The sequence below is a fragment of the Ornithodoros turicata genome, chromosome 1 (genome assembly GCF_037126465.1).
Source record: "Ornithodoros turicata isolate Travis chromosome 1, ASM3712646v1, whole genome shotgun sequence".
In the NCBI taxonomy this organism is placed as follows: domain Eukaryota; kingdom Metazoa; phylum Arthropoda; class Arachnida; order Ixodida; family Argasidae; genus Ornithodoros; species Ornithodoros turicata.
Genome location: NC_088201.1, coordinates 186,324,840 through 186,344,645, shown reverse-complemented (window position 1 = coordinate 186,344,645; position 19,806 = coordinate 186,324,840). Strand labels below are relative to the sequence as shown.

General features: G+C 46.5%; 1 protein-coding gene across 1 annotated transcript; it reads right to left on the bottom strand.

The window, feature by feature from the left end:
* Window positions 1-546: 546 nt before the first annotated feature.
* Window positions 547-5,493, bottom strand: LOC135378873 (trypsin inhibitor-like). The gene is made up of 3 exons (XM_064612025.1): window positions 5,360-5,493; window positions 3,129-3,317; window positions 547-628 (listed from the first exon to the last, which is right to left on the bottom strand). The coding sequence occupies exons 1-3, from the start codon at window positions 5,403-5,405 to the stop codon at window positions 615-617; spliced, it is 249 nt and encodes an 82-aa protein (XP_064468095.1). The 5' UTR covers window positions 5,406-5,493; the 3' UTR covers window positions 547-614.
* Window positions 5,494-19,806: the final 14,313 nt, after the last annotated feature.

Below are 19,806 nucleotides of genomic sequence, written 5' to 3'. Positions count from 1 at the left end.
GTGTAGGATGTCGCCCTAGAGGTGTTGGAGGACTCACCTTTACATCGGCTGATGATAAAAAGATAAAAAACACTGAAACTAGTGTTTATTATCATACAGGTCCTACAAGCTTTCATGCAGCGGACTGCATTTCATCGGGTAAAAAAATATTTTCCATAATTATAAATTTTACAAATTCAGTAAAAATTCTAAATAAATAACCAACAAATACATTTTCTACCTAATGGAATGCAGTCCTTTGTGTGAAAGCTTGTGCGATAATAAACCGTAGTTTCGGTGTTCTTTAAATCTTTTTGTCAATTGCGTTGACCGTACCAGGCTCAGTTTCAACATTCCCCGATTATCAGGTTATTCCAGGTCATTCCCTAAATGTCATTCCATTATACTTATGCATCCCCCCCCCCCCGAAAAGTCAGTTGAGAAAAGACCACAACTGAAATTCCAATGGAAACGTTATTTACAGGTCGACTGATATCCGAAGCAGTAGACTTAAAAGTATGCACCAGCAAACTGAGTTAGATACAACATTGTCCTAAAAGGGATGTATTGAGGTGTCACTCGTTTATTGCATCTCAAAAAGCAGCAATTCTGGCAACTTCGCTTGACAACTCGCTTCAACCTCTGGTGCCTGAAAGAGGAAAAAAGAATAAGCACGTTTACATCGGTGCAAAATGACGTACGTTACGTGACAACTCATACGCGCAGCCGATATCAAATGCTGCAGACATTAGGGAGTTGCGGTACAGCTTGGGACAAAAGTTTACGGAACACTGGGGTGTCGTGTTTATTGCTGTGCTCGCTGATACCTGGATTTTTGTTATATAATGGTTGAGCAGGATGTAAGTATTTCAGGTAGCGTCATAGTTTCTTCGACTACATGCAAAGGGATTCAAGAAGGTCTTTGCTAAGTGGCATTCTTAGTAGAATTTTTCAGTGAATTCAAAAACTTGCGCGTCCCACGTGGTACCGAACTCTAGCCACTCATCAATTCTTAGTTCCCACATCTAATTGTACTGGCAGCATGGCCGGGTGGGTCAAGGCGTCCCGATCGTCCTGAACCAAGGTCGTGCTGAAGACTGGGAGGTGGTGCGTTCGAATCCTAAGACGGACTGTGCTGTCTGAGGTCTTCCCTGGATTTTCCGAATACGTTCCATGTGAATTCGGCACAGTTCCCTTGAAGTCGGCCAATGACGTGCATTAGTCCCCCCCCCCACTCCTTCCTGCTGTCCTCTCTCCATCTGTCCACGTCTGCACGCCGCTCATAGCCACAGTTGCTTCGCGGCTCTGACACGGAACTAAAATATCATTTAATTCCTCACATTTGTTTCAAATTACTCGCACGCTCCCCTTTAGCTATTCATCTTAACAGAGAGCATTGCATCGAATGCTGTTTGAGAAGTTGCTACGTTACACGCTCGGTGGCGCTACACTAAGACTGGCCGTGTGACAGGGGCAGCGTGGTCCAGAAAATTCGATAGCGCGGGCAATGGAGATGGGGAGCGTGCTCCGGACTTCCCAAATCAGCACCGCAAATTACCGCGAACAATGGGTTTAAATATGACTACAGCACTGCACGGGCCTCAATCTATCGGTCCGACACTGCCCGTACCCGACGCCACGGAGGCTTATCCGACCGGAGCCCGACCCGGACGCCCTAAGTCCGGCCGAGGCAGCATCGCAGTTGCAATGGGGCGGACACTGTACACACCAAACAGCGTAAACTACATGTACTTGGAACGCGCAAGCGCAGCTTTTGATGCGGTTTGTACTTGTAGCAACACGCGGGCGTCGAGTCTAGCGCGCCTGTCCAGGGTAGTGCACTGCGCTGGCCACATTTTTAGGGCCAGGCCCGGCCCGAACGCGGCCATTCCTTCATTTGCCCGCCCGAGCCCGGCCCAAGCCCGAAGGATCCCGAGTTTCTCGGCCCAAGACCTGCTCGAGCCCGAGAAATTGATAGGGTACCCGGCCCATTGTATCAGGCTGTAAAATTGTAAAAAGGTCGTGGTTATCTAACACAGTGGTAACACAGGCTCGAGGACATATGCCCCGCTATGTACCGGCCGGCCCATAATGGTAAAACCCGAGCACGGCTCAAGTCCACACAAAAAAAAAAAGCTTTACCCGGCTCGGTCCGGCCCACGGGCCTGGCCTGGCCGGGCTCGGGTTTTCGGGTATGCCCGAGCAAATGCAGTGCTGTTGTCCAGGGTGCATGACGCAGGCGAGATCCACGGCGTGGCGAAGTCGAGAATAAGTTGACGCCTATGTTGTAGCGTTTTAGAAGAAAGACGGCGGGAGCACCCAGCTCCATGGTTCCTTTCTTTCAAAACGTATGTTGAGTATTATATAATGCGAAAGACTGACTCACGAAAGCTCGGCCCGACTGCGACCCGAGAACTCTCGGACTGAACCCAAGCCCGGCCCGAGCCCGGAGTCAAAACGGCTTTGAGGCCCGATTTCGGCCCGCGGGCTGGGCCGGGCTTTGGCTTTTGGGCATGGACGTCCCTTTGTAGCGCTCTAAGTACGACTACCCCTATCATCGTCACCATCTATCCATTCCCGTTGCCTTGCTCATTGGAGTCTTCATAGTGCATAATAAAGCTTGAGGAACACAGCCGGGGAATGGCGAGACGACCACGAATGACTCAGCAATCCCTCCACATCCCTTCCTAGGGCGCTCCGCAACTTTGTGTGATAGTTTCCTCTCTTTTCTTGGTGTCCTCATTAAATATTCATTGCAGGTTTTGAGCGATTTGTATCGTCTGGTCATTCCCGGGTTTTCCTCAAGGTTTGTTCTGCACTATGAACGTTCACCAGCTGGCCGCAATCCTATCAGTTCGCTTCAATTCACACTTTGCAGCGCCTTTTAGGCAATTCAAGTTTAGTAAATGAAATGAATTAAAATGAAAATGAAATTCTCTCGATTTGAGTCTTGTTCCATCCCCGTATGCTATGTAATACCGAAAAAAGGGGTAGTCGGTGTCTATTAGTCATGGCGTCATCAGTGCAAATATAACAAGGACCCAGACAGACGGGGGCAACGCTGGACCCTGTCTATCTCGGTCCATGTTATATGTGCGCTGATTACGTCGTGATTGTCATTGACGATCGATGGCTGGTGCTGTACATACCTGAACAAGCAGCCAAACACTCCCTGAGTGTGAAGAAGTTGTTTGCGTTGCCACGACAACCACCGTATATGAACTCTTTGCAAGTGCCAGCAGCCCGACTGTAGTGGAACCTTGGCATGTAAGCCTTACACGGTCCAGGTTTTGGTGGAAGCAGGCAGGATTGCCGAGGTCGAATTGCCGCGTATGATTCTGGGAAGATTGAGAGCGATTATTACACTGGGCGAAATCGTCGTTCAGTACTCCAAACACCATGGGGAGAAGAGAGTAGAGAAGGGTAAGAAAGGATGTGCACCCTTTCCTCACACATTGGAGAAGCGCGCCGTGTATCTTCGTTCTATGGGAAGTTTGTAAAACTCTTATTCAGGCAATTGCATTGACTTGCAGGCAGCTATTGAAGCAGAACGTAGAGCACCGACCTTCAAGCAAAAAACAGCGACACGCTAGTAAGCTTTACTTGTCTGGCTTTGCACAAGGGACGTCAGTAACAGTAGTCAGTCTTACTGCATCGTATAAGCTATCGCCTTTGCATACGTAAGGGATAGCGCGGTGAATCTGCGCAATGCGCGAAGCCCTCTTTAGGTTTTGCGCGTGCGCAGAACCAGCACGCTATCCCTCACGTACGCAGACAGCGATAGCGTACGATGCAGGCTAATTCGACCACGCAAGGAACCTGACTATCTCCAATTCTTTTTGAAAAAATATATTCTTCAGGGGACGGGAAATGATGAAAAATGTGCCTATGTTTAAGACCCAACCTTCAGCCATTTTCTAGGAAGAGGCGGAGAAAGAAATGATCGAAATGTGGCCCAGTCGTTTCGGGCTACTTTGAGGGCTTCTCAATTGAGAACTATGTGGCTTTAAAAGCCAAGATCTTTGTCACCTGCTCACTACTACATGGACAACACACTGTCTTCTTCCTACCCATTTATAACTGAAACTGTTTTCGTAAAAAAACGGCAAAGTCGAAAGAAAACGCGAAAAACGCCGTTTTTCGGAGCCTTCCTGTAATGACGCCATTTTACGGAGAATAATGAAACCTGCACCATTCGTTTCGTCATTGCATGCATCTGTTTATTCCATTTTCATTGTTCTAGGGTTAGTTTGCTAGAAGCAGATTGTAACAATCCCACGGGCGGTATCGCGATTTAGCGGTACTTCGGTCGGCGCTAGCAAAAAATGGCCTTCAAAAAGTTTCCGCGATTTTTTTATATGTTGCGCAGAAACCCTTTCCTAACACACAGAAAGAAAAAAAAAAGATTCGTGTTTGATTTTCGGTGACGCTACGACTTTTTAAGGTGACAGTGTGCACGCGCGCTGCGCGCAGCCCCTTAGGCGGTCAATTCCCACTCCTGGAATGGCTTGGCAACCCCATTCCATCCCGTTAATCCCATCAATAAAAGAATTAGGACCGGTAACCGTCCTAGCTAGTTCAGCAGCGCTATAGAAGAGATTGACATTGCCCAGCACGGAAAAAGCACAAAGACAAGGTTATCTCGCCCTCCTCCTCTTCATTGGCATCATCATTACAGGAGTTTTCTACTAAAGTAACTGGTGCAAGTGATGTGGGGTTGCGGGCCTCACACTAGTGAAGTCAAAATCCCCATTTTATTTTTTTTTTCTTAAAACCAAACCAAACCATCGCCCTTGACCGTGTGGCACCCATACCACTACATTCCGCCTGCGAAAACTCATTCCAATTCCCAGGACAGTTTCCGCTATTCCATTTCAATTTCATTCCGGGCTCTGATAAATCTAGAATGATTCCTGAATCATTCCAACCCCGGAGTGGCAACCCCACAACCCTGGTGTAAACTATGGGAAATTCTCACTCATCTTTCCCACTAAAATGCTTTGGTCCGGATATATCGGTTATCGACGTTTGTTCCGTACTGTGGTTAGTGTGTTGGCTGTGGCGTTCTATTGCTGGGCGTCCTGCCTTCCGATGAGGCACCATGTTCATCGACGTCGTTGACTCCGCTGATTTCGTAGCGAACTATGCTCAGAGTCGCATTCCTAGATCTGAGCAAAACACCGGGAAAGAACCCAGTCAACACAGTAGGTGCCGTCTGTGCTGTTCTACTGTATCACCTACTATGACCGGGCTATACCATGGGCTGCGCAGTCAACGCCCACAGCCAGGGACCGAACGCATGACATCAACGCTGTCATATTAGACAACTAGAATCAGAGAAGTGCACAGGGACAGCACGTAAAACTCGGCATGGGCATACCTGAAGCGAGGCAAACGATCAGAGCGATCACCAGGATAGCCTTCATGGCAGGAGTCTTGCGGAGATGTCCGTGAAAGGGAGTGTAGTTTCAGAGAACGATGATCGGTCTGTCACTACGGGATACCTGAGATTCTCATATATGAGTGCGTCTCATTTCATTGTCCGCTCATATCAGTGTTATTTGCTTTCAAGTGTCGCCGTCCGTAGAGTCGTGATAAGCAACAATAGGAACGTAGTTTCGATGCACGCGTTTCAAGTTTTTGGCCAACACACAGTGGCTGACCAAATCGATTACGAAGAAACGAAACGATATTCATTGAATTCCCCGGCGCACTTGAAGCACCGCTATATCAGGGAGCGCGTTCCAGGTATAGCCTGTCACGAGCGGCTGGGAGATGTGACCTTGACACTTTGCCAGGAAAAACACGAAAGGCCAACAGATATGATACAAGTTATAGTAGCATGAAATCAACGACAGCGACAAAGCTGTTTATTTGAGCACGCTTGTCCCAAGTGCATGGTTCGCTCTGTTGATTCGCAGCAATATCTTCTTCGGTACTCCCTATGGACGGCCCATGATGTCGCTGTTCGGTACCGTCTCCACTGCTGCTTCGGGCGACGGGAAGCCGGTACACGCGCCGCGGAACAGTTCACATGCACTAACATGTGAACGTGCCACTTTTCCTCTGGAGCACGTGACGCCAGCGTCGCAGCCACTGATCTCTATGTATAAAGGCTGGATCGCGCATGGGAGAGGGGCTCGTGGGGGAGAGGCACTCATTCGGGCCGCCATGTTGGTGGGCCCTAAAGCGATATGTGTGTGCCCATAGAAAACAATGGGAGGCAACAGAGAGTGTGAGTATTTATTGCGCTGCAAGTGTAGATCGTCGTCAGTCATCACACAATTTTGTAAGGTGCCAGTACACTGATGTATCCTAACAGTGTTTCACAGGTGTCCTGCCGTTCGATTCTTAATTACGTAATGTTTTGTATTCCGAAACTTAGACCGTCACTGCAGTGCAGCGCTGGGGATTGTGCTACAGCACGTTTCACAGCCAACATTTCAATAAGAAACGATGTGAGATTAACAACAACCATGTATACAACCTCCCGTGCTGCGTTCTGGACAAAAATTGTACCAGAAAGAATGGTCCCGGAAAGGATATACTCGCATGGCAGAAAGAGATCGTTCCTTAGAATCACAGCCGTTGTTTTAGATAGGTGTATGCGTTTAGTATAATTTATATCAACCATCACCGGGGAAGGAGTCTTTTAGTGAACGACAGCGATGTCTTCGACGTAATGCCTCGCAAATATGGACACACGTACCGAAGCAGCCCACATAATTACTTCACGGAACTAGATCACGCTCGTTAGTACAGTTAATCAGGTAGTGATATGTAAGCTCATTCAAGTTACTTAGAAAGTGGTAATACCTCCTTGAGACACAAGACTTATCTCTTTTTGAAGTACAGCTCTCCTATTTTTGTTTGATTCTTCCTTCATTTGTTCTGGTTATTTGCAGGCGCGGTTGAGACAGGTGGAATGCCCGTCTCGCGTACTCACATGCTTTTGCTGAATAGAACAGCAGCGTGAGCAAAGCTGCGTAGGGACGGGCGCCTGCCATCCAGTGCTGACTTTGTCATGTTTGTTATGTGGATCACGCTGCAAAAAATGCAGCGGAACATCTGAAACTCCAATCAATATCATCGTCATCTAAAAGGAAGCGTCGTAGCACCGCCGTGAGACCAGACACGGTTTCTTAAGATGTTCCTGTGACACCTTCCGCAGTTCGCACAGTTTTCTTCAGCGTCGAAGTCTCTCATAGGAACCACTTTGCATTAACTGTTACTCCCAGCTTACATTTTGATGTGCGAGGGCACTCTTGCGCTACACACGTATGCTCTGCAAATTGCAACAGGACGATTTGGAGCTTGAAACAGTTGTGATTTTGTGATTTTGGCCTAGGTGTACGCTGTCTGTGAAATAATATCAACTGAATCATGTCAAACGTAAACAAAACAGTGTAACACGATTTGCCTTTGTAAAGAAGATCAGTGATGATGAGTGAAGAAAACATACATTTTTCAAGTTCAACGTTTATTTCTTGCACCTATGCCCCACCTCCCCACTTCATTATCAGAATATATCTGTTGTTGTGCACTTATGCGTTTCAAGATACAATGAACATGCAGGGAGGTCACGAAAGACTACGTTTAATGTTTTGTGACCTCCCTGCAATGACAATATATATTTCAGGAATGACAATGTACAGGTAGACTCTCTAAATTTGTAGCACTCAATTTTCGGTTGGGATGAGCAATGAGTAGCAACTGCCCTCCTTTTATTTTCTCATATATGCCGAATTTTAAATTGAATGTGATCAAATATGTGATAATATAATAATAATAATATAATAATTATTATTATGTAGTGGGCAGAAGACGAAGAGGAAGAGGTTGCGAAGGAAAACAATAAAGTTACGTTCCAGTGTTCTAGGCTGGAGGCAAGGGGACTTCCGTGTGGAACATTATAAATATATAAGAATATAACATGTGATAAATGAATGTGATCAACAGTAGATGTAAACAACATCAGTAGCCAGAGAAGTGCATTCTCAAGAAATAATTTTCTTCTTATAGCATATATGTGCATGCCTATTAACTGAAACAATGATCGCAGTTCCCGGACAAGTTTTAATTTCCGAGAGTGTACTGTAGAGGCGGGTTAGATCTACAACAGTTAATACAAGGTATTATATACTATGAATACCGCGAAAAATATCATGTGACACATATGCTTTTACTGTTTGGAGGTGCTATGGTAAGCAAAGTTTGTGGGCATTGCACAGGATCTGCACCCATTTCTTGAGTATGTCGAGGCAGCTGTGAAAGAACCTGTATTGATGACGATTATTCCAATTTTTACGGTGCATCGACAACAAAGGTCACAATACATCAGAACATTGGTTAGGATGCAACTAGATGAAAATAATAATATTGTTTAATAAAAGCATTGGACAAATGTTTAAAGCATCAGTTTAAAACAGGATTTACGATCGCGCTATATTTTAAAAATAATTTAAGAGTTCAAAAACGCTTCTGAAAAGAATGATTGCTTCATTACCAAGCAATAATGCTGTGTGAAGGAGCCTAATGTGTGTAAGGTGTGTTTCATGATGTGAACATGTAAAGAAAATGTCCAAAACTGAGAGAGGCTAACCACAGTGCTTGCACTGAGGTGGTTCCTTCCCGTAAAGTAGAAACCTGTGGATGAGGAACATGGTCAGTAAGCTCGATCGCATCACACTGCACAGACGATCCTCTGGGTAGCTCTCATGAGGAAACCTGTATTGAGAGACCACGTTTGCCTTAAAAACTGCTACAGATGACACGCACGCTACAAATTATTATTATCGCAACAAGTTGACGACATAGCTCAGACACAAAGGCGGTAACCAAGTCGCACCACACCACCGTTACGTAAGATTCTTTGTCACAAATCAAACCAAGGCACAGAACAATACCAATACATGAAAAAGGGTGACAATCTTGGTCTCATTACGACGTAATACTGAACTTTTGCGCGAAGGTAATTCAAAGAAATGACTGTGCACTTGCTTCCGTAGAGAACACCGTGTACCGTGCTACTAATGCATGCAGGACAACAACAAAAAAAAAACGTTATTTTTGGCTTTGGAGAGTGGGGAGGTTCATCGCCACAGGCGATACTCTACCCCATTGCTGGTGGGAATGGGGGGAATAAAATAACGAGCCCCTTCACAATAACGATCGAAGTCCGATGGTGTCCAGAAATGTCAGAAAGGCTTTCAGCGCAGAGCGTTGCTGGGCTGGATTAAGCCAGGGACCAAGCAATTTCGATATGGGGAAGGGGCGAGAGTCCCGCTGACGAAGAGACTCGGAGAATGTGGTTCGGGAAGGTTGGTAGTGGGAGCAATCAAGAAGAATATGCTCCAGATCCTCAAGAGCACCACAGTGGCAGCAGGTGGGAGAGTCAACTTGCCTCAAGCGGTAACGCCACTGAGCTGTAAAGGCCACATCGAGGCGCATTCGGTGTATTAATGCAGCATCTTGACGAGAGGTGTTTCGCGGCATGCGGAAAGCGAGCGTTGGATAACCGACATTCTTCCGCCCTCAATGCTGAGGAGAGTTGATGCATGCAGAAAAGCGCTCGAGGGCTCGCACATATATTGATGAGAACACCACTGTAGTGCAACGTGTTATCCCTGCCATATTATGCACTCAAACTGCATTTACCGCCGGACAATATGCAAGTGTGTTCGATTGAACCTCGAAAGAGCCATCTGTTTGCATCCAAACAACTTGCATCCAGTGCTGGTTTTGAGCAAAAAACACTTCATAATTGTCAAATAAACGTACAGAATCGACGCCTATTTATTCTTTGATAAAGAATGACTCACGTGTAGAAATTTAGGCCCTGTATCCTTGCCGGTACGGTTGGTACGACTGTAATTGCAAGAAGTTTCCATGATGGCTGCGGCGACTGTTTTGGGTGCAGTAAGATGGCGGCCGGTTGCCGCACGCTCGCGCTCCCTATCCGCGATCGAGCCTTTTACAATCGAGATCAGTTGTCGCAGCCGACGTGACTCTCCGAAACGACCAATCAGCATCACCCGTTTTTTTCCCCTTCCTTCGCTTTATTTCGCTCCACCAGTTTCGGCGATGCGACGTACGGGCAGGATATTCACGAAATTGAGCCCTTAAAAGCTGTCGCTGTAAAATTGGCCGTCCATTAGTCCACGTGATCTCCACACGGGAGTCGAAGAAAACTGGTGTTTCAGCGGCTACTAAATGCAAGCGAACTACGCACCGTCCAGAGAAACACTTCCTCACCTATTTCGCCCCTTCTCTGCCCGCGTCACTTTGAACGTTACCTCAACGCACTCGGTCACCTTTGTAATGCGGAGTAGAGACCAAGGTGGCCACTGGGGAGCAAGCAAAACTTGTCTATTGCTGAGTTGATAGGTAATGACTTTCCGAGTCCCATGCCACCATCCCATCGAGACGGCGTTGTCTGGCGTCGGGACCGTGTACTTCTTTGTAGTTCTCGGTGTCTACGTTGAAAGGGGGAAATCGGCACACTCTTCACATTGGTGGTGTATAAAGGTGATCTTTACTAGGCAAATTTCCGAGTTCAGTTCGCAATAATTTACATGATTAAACTTAGGTTACATGGCATGCACATCAGGAGGTCGCAAAAACTTAGTAAGAACAAATGTCGTTGACCGCATGACTCGATGTGGCAGAGTTCTTTTATTAAAATTCAATTTCCCGTTTTCTGGGGCACGCTGTATATACATTATATATATATATATATATATATATATATATATATATATATATATATATATATATCAGGTAAAATTTGCTGGAGCTCTTTCGCTGCACGTATATTTTGTAAGTGCTCAGACGTCGCCACGCCAGTACTGGACAGCTATTTCGACCTTAGTACAGAATATTTATTTACACCACCAACAGAAATGTACACCACACCTTTCGCTGTCACTAATAACACCAGTTCATAGCGTGTTTGTTACAATGCGGATGCCCCATTGGTTACAGAGATGTAGCAAGTACCCCACCTCTTCAAGAACTCTCTTTCGCCCAATTCCAACAAGTGAGCCTCAAGGTGCGTATGCAACATCTTCCGCAGGTGTAGTGACATGGGGTTCATTTCTCTAGAAGGTCTATTTCGGCCTCAAGCGATACACCGACTACGCCAAATGACATAAGACAACCGCCACACGCAGGTTCTCTACGTCGACGGGCCCTTGGATGAAACCTAAACGACCTACCCATCAGCGTAAGGAAAGTTCTAACTTGGACACAACTTTCAACAGCGTGACTGTTTGTTTCTTCCTGACCGCCGTTCGGACAGTTGACGTTTGCAGTGACTCCCCATCTGCAAAGCCTGTCACGCGTGGGCATACTCCATGACCAACCTTGAAGTCCCGCACAATGAGAGGAAAGTGCGGAGACGTCAGCTGTTCCCACGCCGTGTCTACGTTTGGGACATTGGGGACGCCATTCACTCGCGAGGTGCATAGGATTTCGCAAACGCGAGACACCGGCGCTCCTTGCACCTCAATATCGGGGCAGCTTCCTTGCATCTCTTTGTAGGTTCTGATGATCTTCGCGTAGAACGGAGGAGTAACCTCAGCGCTTGGACACATGTTTCCACCCAAGTCCACGCGGCACTAGGCAGTAGCGTGCGGCGATTTGGTCCCAAGCAGTAGAGTACCAGTGGACGAGCCAGGCACTCTACGTCGTCGAGTATGCTTAGTACTTGTCGCAGAGACAGCAACTGTGAAAAGGTGGAAACACAGGGCATGCTCCAGCCGCCTTGTGAAGTCTGTAACCGAAGCACATTTCTCGCAACAAGTTCCGTCTTCCCATTCCAGGAGAAAGAGTGACAGAGCGTTGTTAGCTTCGTGCAGAAGAGTCTCGGGGGATGACTAATCCTTGCAATGTACCACGTCTTGGCGCAGAATACTGACTTGATAAGGTACGCTTTTTCTTGTAGCGATAGCTGGAAATTCCGCGCAATCGTTATCTGTTGTTCCGCTTTCTCGAGCAAGCTTTCCCAGTTATGTGGCGAAACCCCTTTCTTGTCAAACACAACTCCCAAGATGCGCAAACCCTGAAAGCTCTGAAGTCCGTAGGACAGCGTACCCAGTACCTCCCCAAGCTGAAGTGTGTTGTTCTTCTGATGATTGAGTAGCGCTCCCGAACATATCGAGTACTCGCCGAATTCGCGGAGAACATGAAGTAGGCTATCGGTGTCCCTCAGGTACAGAGTGATGTCGTCCGCATATGCCGCTGCGGCCACAGCCTTCGTCCCCGGCAGTGGAAGACCCGTTATAGGTCGATTGGCGTTCAATTTACGCAGCAGCGGGTCAATGCAAAGTACAAAAATCATTGGTGATAATAAAGGACAGTCTTGTCTTACCCCCCTCGATACAGCAAACTCTCTGGTAGGTACAATATTCAAAAGCAAATCACTCACCAAGTCGGTGTATAAATGGGACATACTATTTACAAACTGTTGTGCAAAACCAAAGCTTCCAAGTACCGCTAACAAATAAATGTGCTCAACCGTATCGAACGCGTTCTTCTGGTCCAAAGAGACGACCAAGCCTGACATGAGGCGGCTGTTCGTGAATTGTATTAAGTCACATGTCAGCAACAGCGAGGAAAAAATGTTCCTACCCACCAGTGTTGCGGATTTGATTTAAATGCGGATTTAAATTCACCGGAGTGCTGGCGGATTTGATTTGCGATTTGATTTGCGCAAAAAAATGTGGACAGGATTTGGATTTGGATTGAATCGCATTTTGCACTAATGATTTGGATTTGGATTTGGATTCGATCGCATATCGCAGGTATGATTTGGATTTGGATTCAACCGCATTTTCCACGAGTGATTTGGATATGGATTGAATCGCCCCTTTTTTAGCGGATTTGCGCGTGGATTTCGCCAAGCTCCCTCACAAGATGCATGAATTTGAAATTGAGCGAAGCGCCGTTTCGCATTCTACGCGAATAGGTGTGACCTTGTCTGAAATCTGCACACGCACTAGCGGCGTCCTCTCCCCAGAGCGACAGGAGTAGCCGTTTTGTTCCCATCACTTCCCCTCACCACACCGAGGGAACACCAGGTGCAGTTCTTTGAACGCAGTTAACGTTAGTCTGTCGATTGGAGGGCACCTTTCCCGTGGACCTCTAGCTGAGTCTTCAAACACGACCCGTTTCAAGCTTGCCAAATCATGTCGCGAAATTCTTGGTCTTCGCCATCATATTGAACGCATATAGGTACACGCAATCACGTCAAAACAAAGTAAAAACGAACAATAAATATATCACATCCTATCATTTCGTGATTTTGGGACGGCAAGCCTTTCCTACTCCCGCCGACAATCATGGCAAGATGTGCCACTCTTCCTCGCATACCTTTTTTTTTTCTTGATTACAACAGTCTGTACTGTGCGAGGAAAATTTTTACAAAGCCCCGAAACGTCAGCATTAAAAAAGACCCATGGGCTACATGTTTAGTATAAGTATTCGTAACATGCCCCACGATTTATTAACGATCCATTTAATTGTGACCCCCAAGGTATAGTAACCAACGACCTGTGGTCTTTTGTGTACTGATGGTAGAAATCGACGCAGGCGTGTGTTTTTGGGCGTAGCTGAGCCTAGGCCCGCGATAGGAATTCCTTCACTCGGGCGTGTTCGCCCGGTGCTAAATGACGAAGAGGTTCCTGACCCCAAATCCGCTTTTGGGAAGGTGTACCATACCTACCAACTCCACACTGTTCATGCCCCGTGAAGCCCGAGTAAACACGATACGTGATGATGGAGATGGGGGTTGTGCACCGCCCGTCCTAGAGTGAGCCAGTCATCTACGATTCAATACACTTTTATCAGTATCACTTTTTCTATTTTGGTGTAACACAAAAATTTAAGGGCACTTAACGAATTACGTGTTGGCAATGCAACAGAAAGTGCGGCTGATTTTCGATAAAGTTTTACTATTTTCTTTCTGGGTGTCTTCAACTCAACTCCCATCATTCATTCATTACATGTATTTTCGTTGGGGTTGCCTTTGCGCCCCTCTTCAACTGGCATTGCGCAATTCCGCGCGCCAGAGTGGCCAGCTGTCGGCTACTCGCCGGCGAGGAGAGCCCTCTGAGCCAACGGGGAATTAAATGACGGAGGACGAGGTTTTTTCGTGAGAAGGAATCCAATGCTACCACACTGCAAGCCAACGCAGCTCTGGGCTCGGGCAATGCTCGGGACTGCCTAGCTCTGGGGGGAGTACTCATGTCCTCCAAAACGCGGCCGGTGCTAGCGTCCAGCTAATCGTACGGCGGCTGGTCGCGCGTGCAATATAACATCCATATTCAATGATCCTAACGATCCGAAATGGCTGCGCATCTTCAACCTTTAAGAGGGAGCACGCTCGGCATGCCCGTTGCCCGCACGGGGCGTGCAAACGCTAGAGGTGACACAGTGAGGTCGCCTTCTGTCCACTCTTGGGTAGTTCCATCTTAAATCGACAAGGGTGGGAAATTGACAAATTTTAATTTCCACGAAAAAATATATGTTAGATAGCATCTCGATTGATGACAAATGCAACAATTTCGAGCTCCATCCGATGAACCGTTTCCGATATGGAGAGGCGGAAGGTTGCGGCGGCGAATGTTGGTTCGAATTTTTTCCCAACTTTGACCTTATAATAACGCGCTTCTTGTTTTACCACATCCTTCAAATTTGGCTGATAAAAACTATGGGTTCAAGACAGCACGCGGAAAAAGTCCCGTGACTCCTACTTTAAAGGCGCGCTACGAAAAAATTCCCGAACACAGCACTTTCGGAAAAAAATGTACGATTTCGAATTTTTATTGTTCATGAGCGGGTACACGCATTCCCTTCAAGGTAGTTTCACTAGAACTGCTAAATCATTCTCTACCGAATGGTATAGATATCATTTATGTAGCTCCTGTGGTAGAGCGAGCAGACGCTGTAAGTAGAAGCAACTCGCCAAATTGCTCCCCCCATCGCCCCCCAAAACGTCAGTTTAAATATTGAATTTCCCTCTCCCCCTCCCCAACTACGCGCTCCGACAAACAAAACAGCCCCCCCCCCCCCCAAAACCAAGCGTCTGGATCCGCCCCTGACACAGGCTGATACGTGGTCACTGATAGTCTGGTACACGCCGGGCAGGCGTAACCGAAAATGTATTTCTAAACTCAGAAATTTATGTCCTATGAATAAAGTTTCGGCAGCGGATTGATAGGTTGGCCGGTGGCCCTTTATATCCTCATCAATCAGACGAAATTTATTGCTCTTTGTGCCACGTCACGCTGTTATTTAAGCATTGTTTAGTGAATACGTGCAGTATTAGTAATTTGTAGACGCGGTTATAGGTCTAGTAATGCTACTGCACAAATTCCGGCTCCCGGATTTTTTCAAAAGATTCGATAAATCCGGATTTAAAAGCGGATTTGATTTAGGTCCAGAAAAACAAATCCGAATTTAAAACGATTTGATTTAACGTGTCAAAATTAAATCCGGACTTGATTTGGATTTGATTTACAAAAAAATGGTTAAAAATTGGGCTGTTCGGTACAGCATACTTTAAAAGCGATAAAACCCCCGTGCCGGGGAACAAGTCAACAGACGACACAACACACAGGCACAGAACACACAGGCACCCTGTGCCTGTGTGTTGTGTCGTCTGTTGACTTGTTCCCCGGCACGGGGGTTTTATCGCTTTTAAAGTATTTGACTTACTACCTTCAGAAAAAAATGCGGATTTGATTTAAATCCGATTTGAGCGGCCAAATCCGCAACACTGCTAACCACCACGGACGAGGTTTGGTATGGGGACACAGCAGAAGCCAATACCTCTTTCAACCTTCTAGCTAACAGGCAAGCGAGTACTTTATAATCGACATTCAACAAAGTGACGGGTCGCCATTCTTGTGGGTTACCAATGTTGGCTTGGGCCTGCTTTGGGATCAAAACAATTCTGCCCTTACAACAAGGTGGCGGCACATTCCGAACTGCAAGAAACTGGTTAATTAGGTCATCCATGTTGCGACTAGCGACACGGAAGAGACGTTGATAAAACTGAACTGGGAGCCCGTCACAACCCGGCAAGGAAGACGCCTTAATGCCTTGCAGGACTATCCGCACCTCCTCTGCAGTGGCCGCTTTAAGCAGCTCTTCATTACATTTTTCGGGAACTTGGGTAAGTTAGAGAGAAACGAGCTTAGCCGCGTTTCAAATTCGTTCGCGTGGTTACTAATCCCCCGAGAGAAAAGATTCTCGAAAAAGCTGACAAATGTGTCCTCAATGCCAACAGGGGACTGTGACAGCTGCCCATTGGGTTTACGAACGTGAGTCACATGCAAGCCGGAACTTCCTGCAATTTCCCCGTTGCGAATGTACCTCAACAGCTCCGGGGTTCCGATTGCTGTGTTCCTGCTACAAGCAAGGGCGGCGGTTCGGGATGGTAGCCTTAGTACTCGGTAATAGCGTTCTCGCAGCAACTCGAGGTAATCCTGCATAACAAGGATCGCTGCCCCTCCCCTTTTGACGATTTGCATTTACTTCCAGATGCTTCTTAACTGCACCGTGTCCTCCTTTTTCTTTTGCTTTCCCGCATGAATCAAAAGATCTCGCCACTTATTCTTTAGTTCATCCCAACTTATCTTTCCTTGATCTGAATCGATCAACGATTCCTTTATCTTTATTTCTACCTCATGCATCAGGCTATCCTCCCGAAGCAGCCCAACCTCAAGACGCCACGTCAAAGTCCCGCCTTTATCTTTCTTGGGTAGTTCTAGATTAACACTCAAGGGAAGGTGATCAGAGATGCTCCCCAAGTTAGCTGGAAAGTGTAAAGCTTCACAGCCCACTATTCTACAGTCCGTATGTGCTTGAAAATAAAACCGATCTAGGCGCGTGAGACTGTTGCCGTGACCAGGTGTACTGGAACCTGTTCCCGTGCAAGCATACCCAGCCATCCTTAAAAGTGTACTGTTCGGTTATACGTTTCAATTCCCGGGACTTGCATGTTCTCCTCCTCAACCCTGGGCCTCTTGTATCCCGGCACGGATTCAGGACACAATTCAAATCTCTAACAAAAAAGATGGGATGCGAATCCAACATGAAGGCATCTACGTCACGAAAAAATGGGTTTCTGGCATTTTTTTGAGCGGGGCGTAGACATTAATGAAGCGATATCTGGAGCCGAAAACAGTGGAATCTAAACAGACAACTCGCCCGTTAACATCATATCGCACAAAGTTATTGGAAAACAAAGTGGACCGAAAAAGAATCATTCCAACGCCTTCACATTTGGCTGTTCCGAGTAAAAAGTTACATTCTACACCAAAACGCGACTTGAATTCCGCAACATCTTTCACAGAACGAAAATTGGTTTCTTGCAGAAACAACAGATCGCAATTAATAGATCTAGCCCAATGCAACACATCGATCTGCTTATAGACGTTACGAAACCCTCTAACATTTAGCGTAATTATGCGAAGACTGATAATAGTAAGAATCATGAGACACTTTGTCCATGTTCGAGTCCAATTCAGATTCATTGTCAAGTGCTGATCTACCAACAACTTCGGTCACTTTTACGCTTACTTGACATGGCGTCAAGTCGTTCCGTCATGTTGTCACAACTCGAAGACAATTGCCGTTTGGATTCCTCTCGATTGTGTTCATCTTCGCTTCCCACTGCTATCGTCGCCGCCTGACGGCGGGGAACCGTGGCCTTTGATGAAATCCGAGCTGGAGCTGACGTTGCTAACCGCTTCGGAAGAGGGTGCACGGCCTCCGCTGCACTCTTAAGCCGGTATGCGGATCGGTCCACACGGGTGAGGCAAGCCTCTTCCGAGGACGACGACTCGCTTGCGCTCGATGCCTCCATGACTAATGTTTCGACATTATCTTCGCATGTCTTCCACTCCTTGGATATCGCAGGATGTGGAGTGGCATCTTCGGGAACAGGTGACCTCATCTCCAGAACGACATTCGACTCAAAGGTAACCTGGGTGTCGTGGACTCCTTCTGCTGCTACTGGTTCCAGTGCCGGCGCACACGATGGTAGCGGCGGAAAATCCTGCAATCCTGGACTCATGGCCTCCGAGTACGCTCTACGCTTGGTGCAGTCCACCGACGCGCCTATGCGTCGGTGGACTTTTTAGAGAAACTTTTAGGGAGGACTTTTTAGAGTGGAAACCTTGTAGAGAAAAATCTGCTACCGAAGCGGGTCATTTGTTGCAGTAATTAATTGGTTTCGGTTTACGTATTTTTGTCGCGGCTGGTCGCGGCGAAGGGCGAAAGGATGTAATTCATTGTTGTAAGGACGTAATTCATTGGTGGTGGTGGGAGTGAAAGGGCGTCCTTTTGCGCTTCACCGCGACCAGCCGCGACAAAAATATGTAAACCGAAACCAATTAATTACTGCAACAAATGACCCGCTTCGGTGGCAGATTTTTCGCTAAAAGGTATCTACTGAAGGTCCCAGAAGGGGTAGTACCCAATTTAATGCCGACGGCGCCCTGCTTTAGAAGTTAGCTTTTTTCACGAAACTCATTTGAATTTTTATTTAAATAATGAGCGCCTCCCGCTCACTCACGCGGTGCGCATCTTGTAGGCGGTATTGGACAGATACTTGTAAAAAAGAAAGTTATTCGATTGGTGCACCGGTTCGCGAATTATTTAGCCCAGGGATATAACTGAGACACCCCTTATATACAGGGTCTTTACAAAAAAACATGTCATTCGGACTTCATAAAAAAACGGGGCGACGGAAAAATACGCGGTGAATGGCATTTGTGCGGCAACTGAATTTGCCATCTTGCAAAAATATTTTAACTTGATTTTAATTAAAATAAATTCAATTCCTTTAATTTAACTCCAAAATTTTCCGAGTGGACCTAACGTTTTTTTTTTTACAGAATTAGAGAGCCCGTAGCGAACTTGGTCAGATCTACCAAGAAATCCGCTCAATATCGCAAATGGAACTGCCCAAAAAAGTCCCGAAATTGAGGCTTCAAAGTTTCGGGTGTTCAAAGGCGCACCAAACCAGTCCGAAAGGTGCGCGGAGAGCAGCACATGCTGACTGGTTTGGTGCGCCGTTGAGCACCCGAAACTTTGAAGCCTCAATTTCGGGATTTTTTTTTGACAGTTCCATTTGCAATATAGAGCAAATTTCTTGGTGGATCTGAGTAAGCTCGCTACGGGCTCTCTAATGCTGTAAAAAAAAAAAAAAAACGTTAGGTTGACTTGGGAAATTTTGGAGTTCAATTAAAGAAATTCAATTTCTTTTAATTAAAATCAGATGAAAATATTTTTGCAAGATGGCAAATTCGGTTGCCAAACAAATGCCGTTTAACACGTATTTTTCTGTCGCACCGTTCCTTTATAAAGTACGAATGACACGTATTTTGAAACACCCTGTATATATATATATATATATATATACACATATACTCATAGAACGATGCGACAGCACCAGAGGACACGTGTTTCGCCATGTTTGCGGCTCGTCAGCTCTGGGTAGCAGCGCATCGTTGCGAATTGGCAAACCAGGGGTCGCTCACCGAGCGGTATACACCTGGGAGGGTGACTGAGCACTCCTCAATGTCACAGTGCAAGCCAGTGAAGTACAATGAGGGGGAAAAAGCCATTAAAGAAGCAATTAAATGACACTAGACGTCTTTGAAATTCAAAGTTACAGATTAAGATGGCTTCTACTGCTGCACGCAGAGAAACAGATACTCATGCAACGATGCGCTAGCACCAGAGGACACGTGTTTCGCCGTGTTTGCGGTTCGTCAGCTCTGAGTAGCTGCGTATCGTTGCGAATTGGCAAACCAG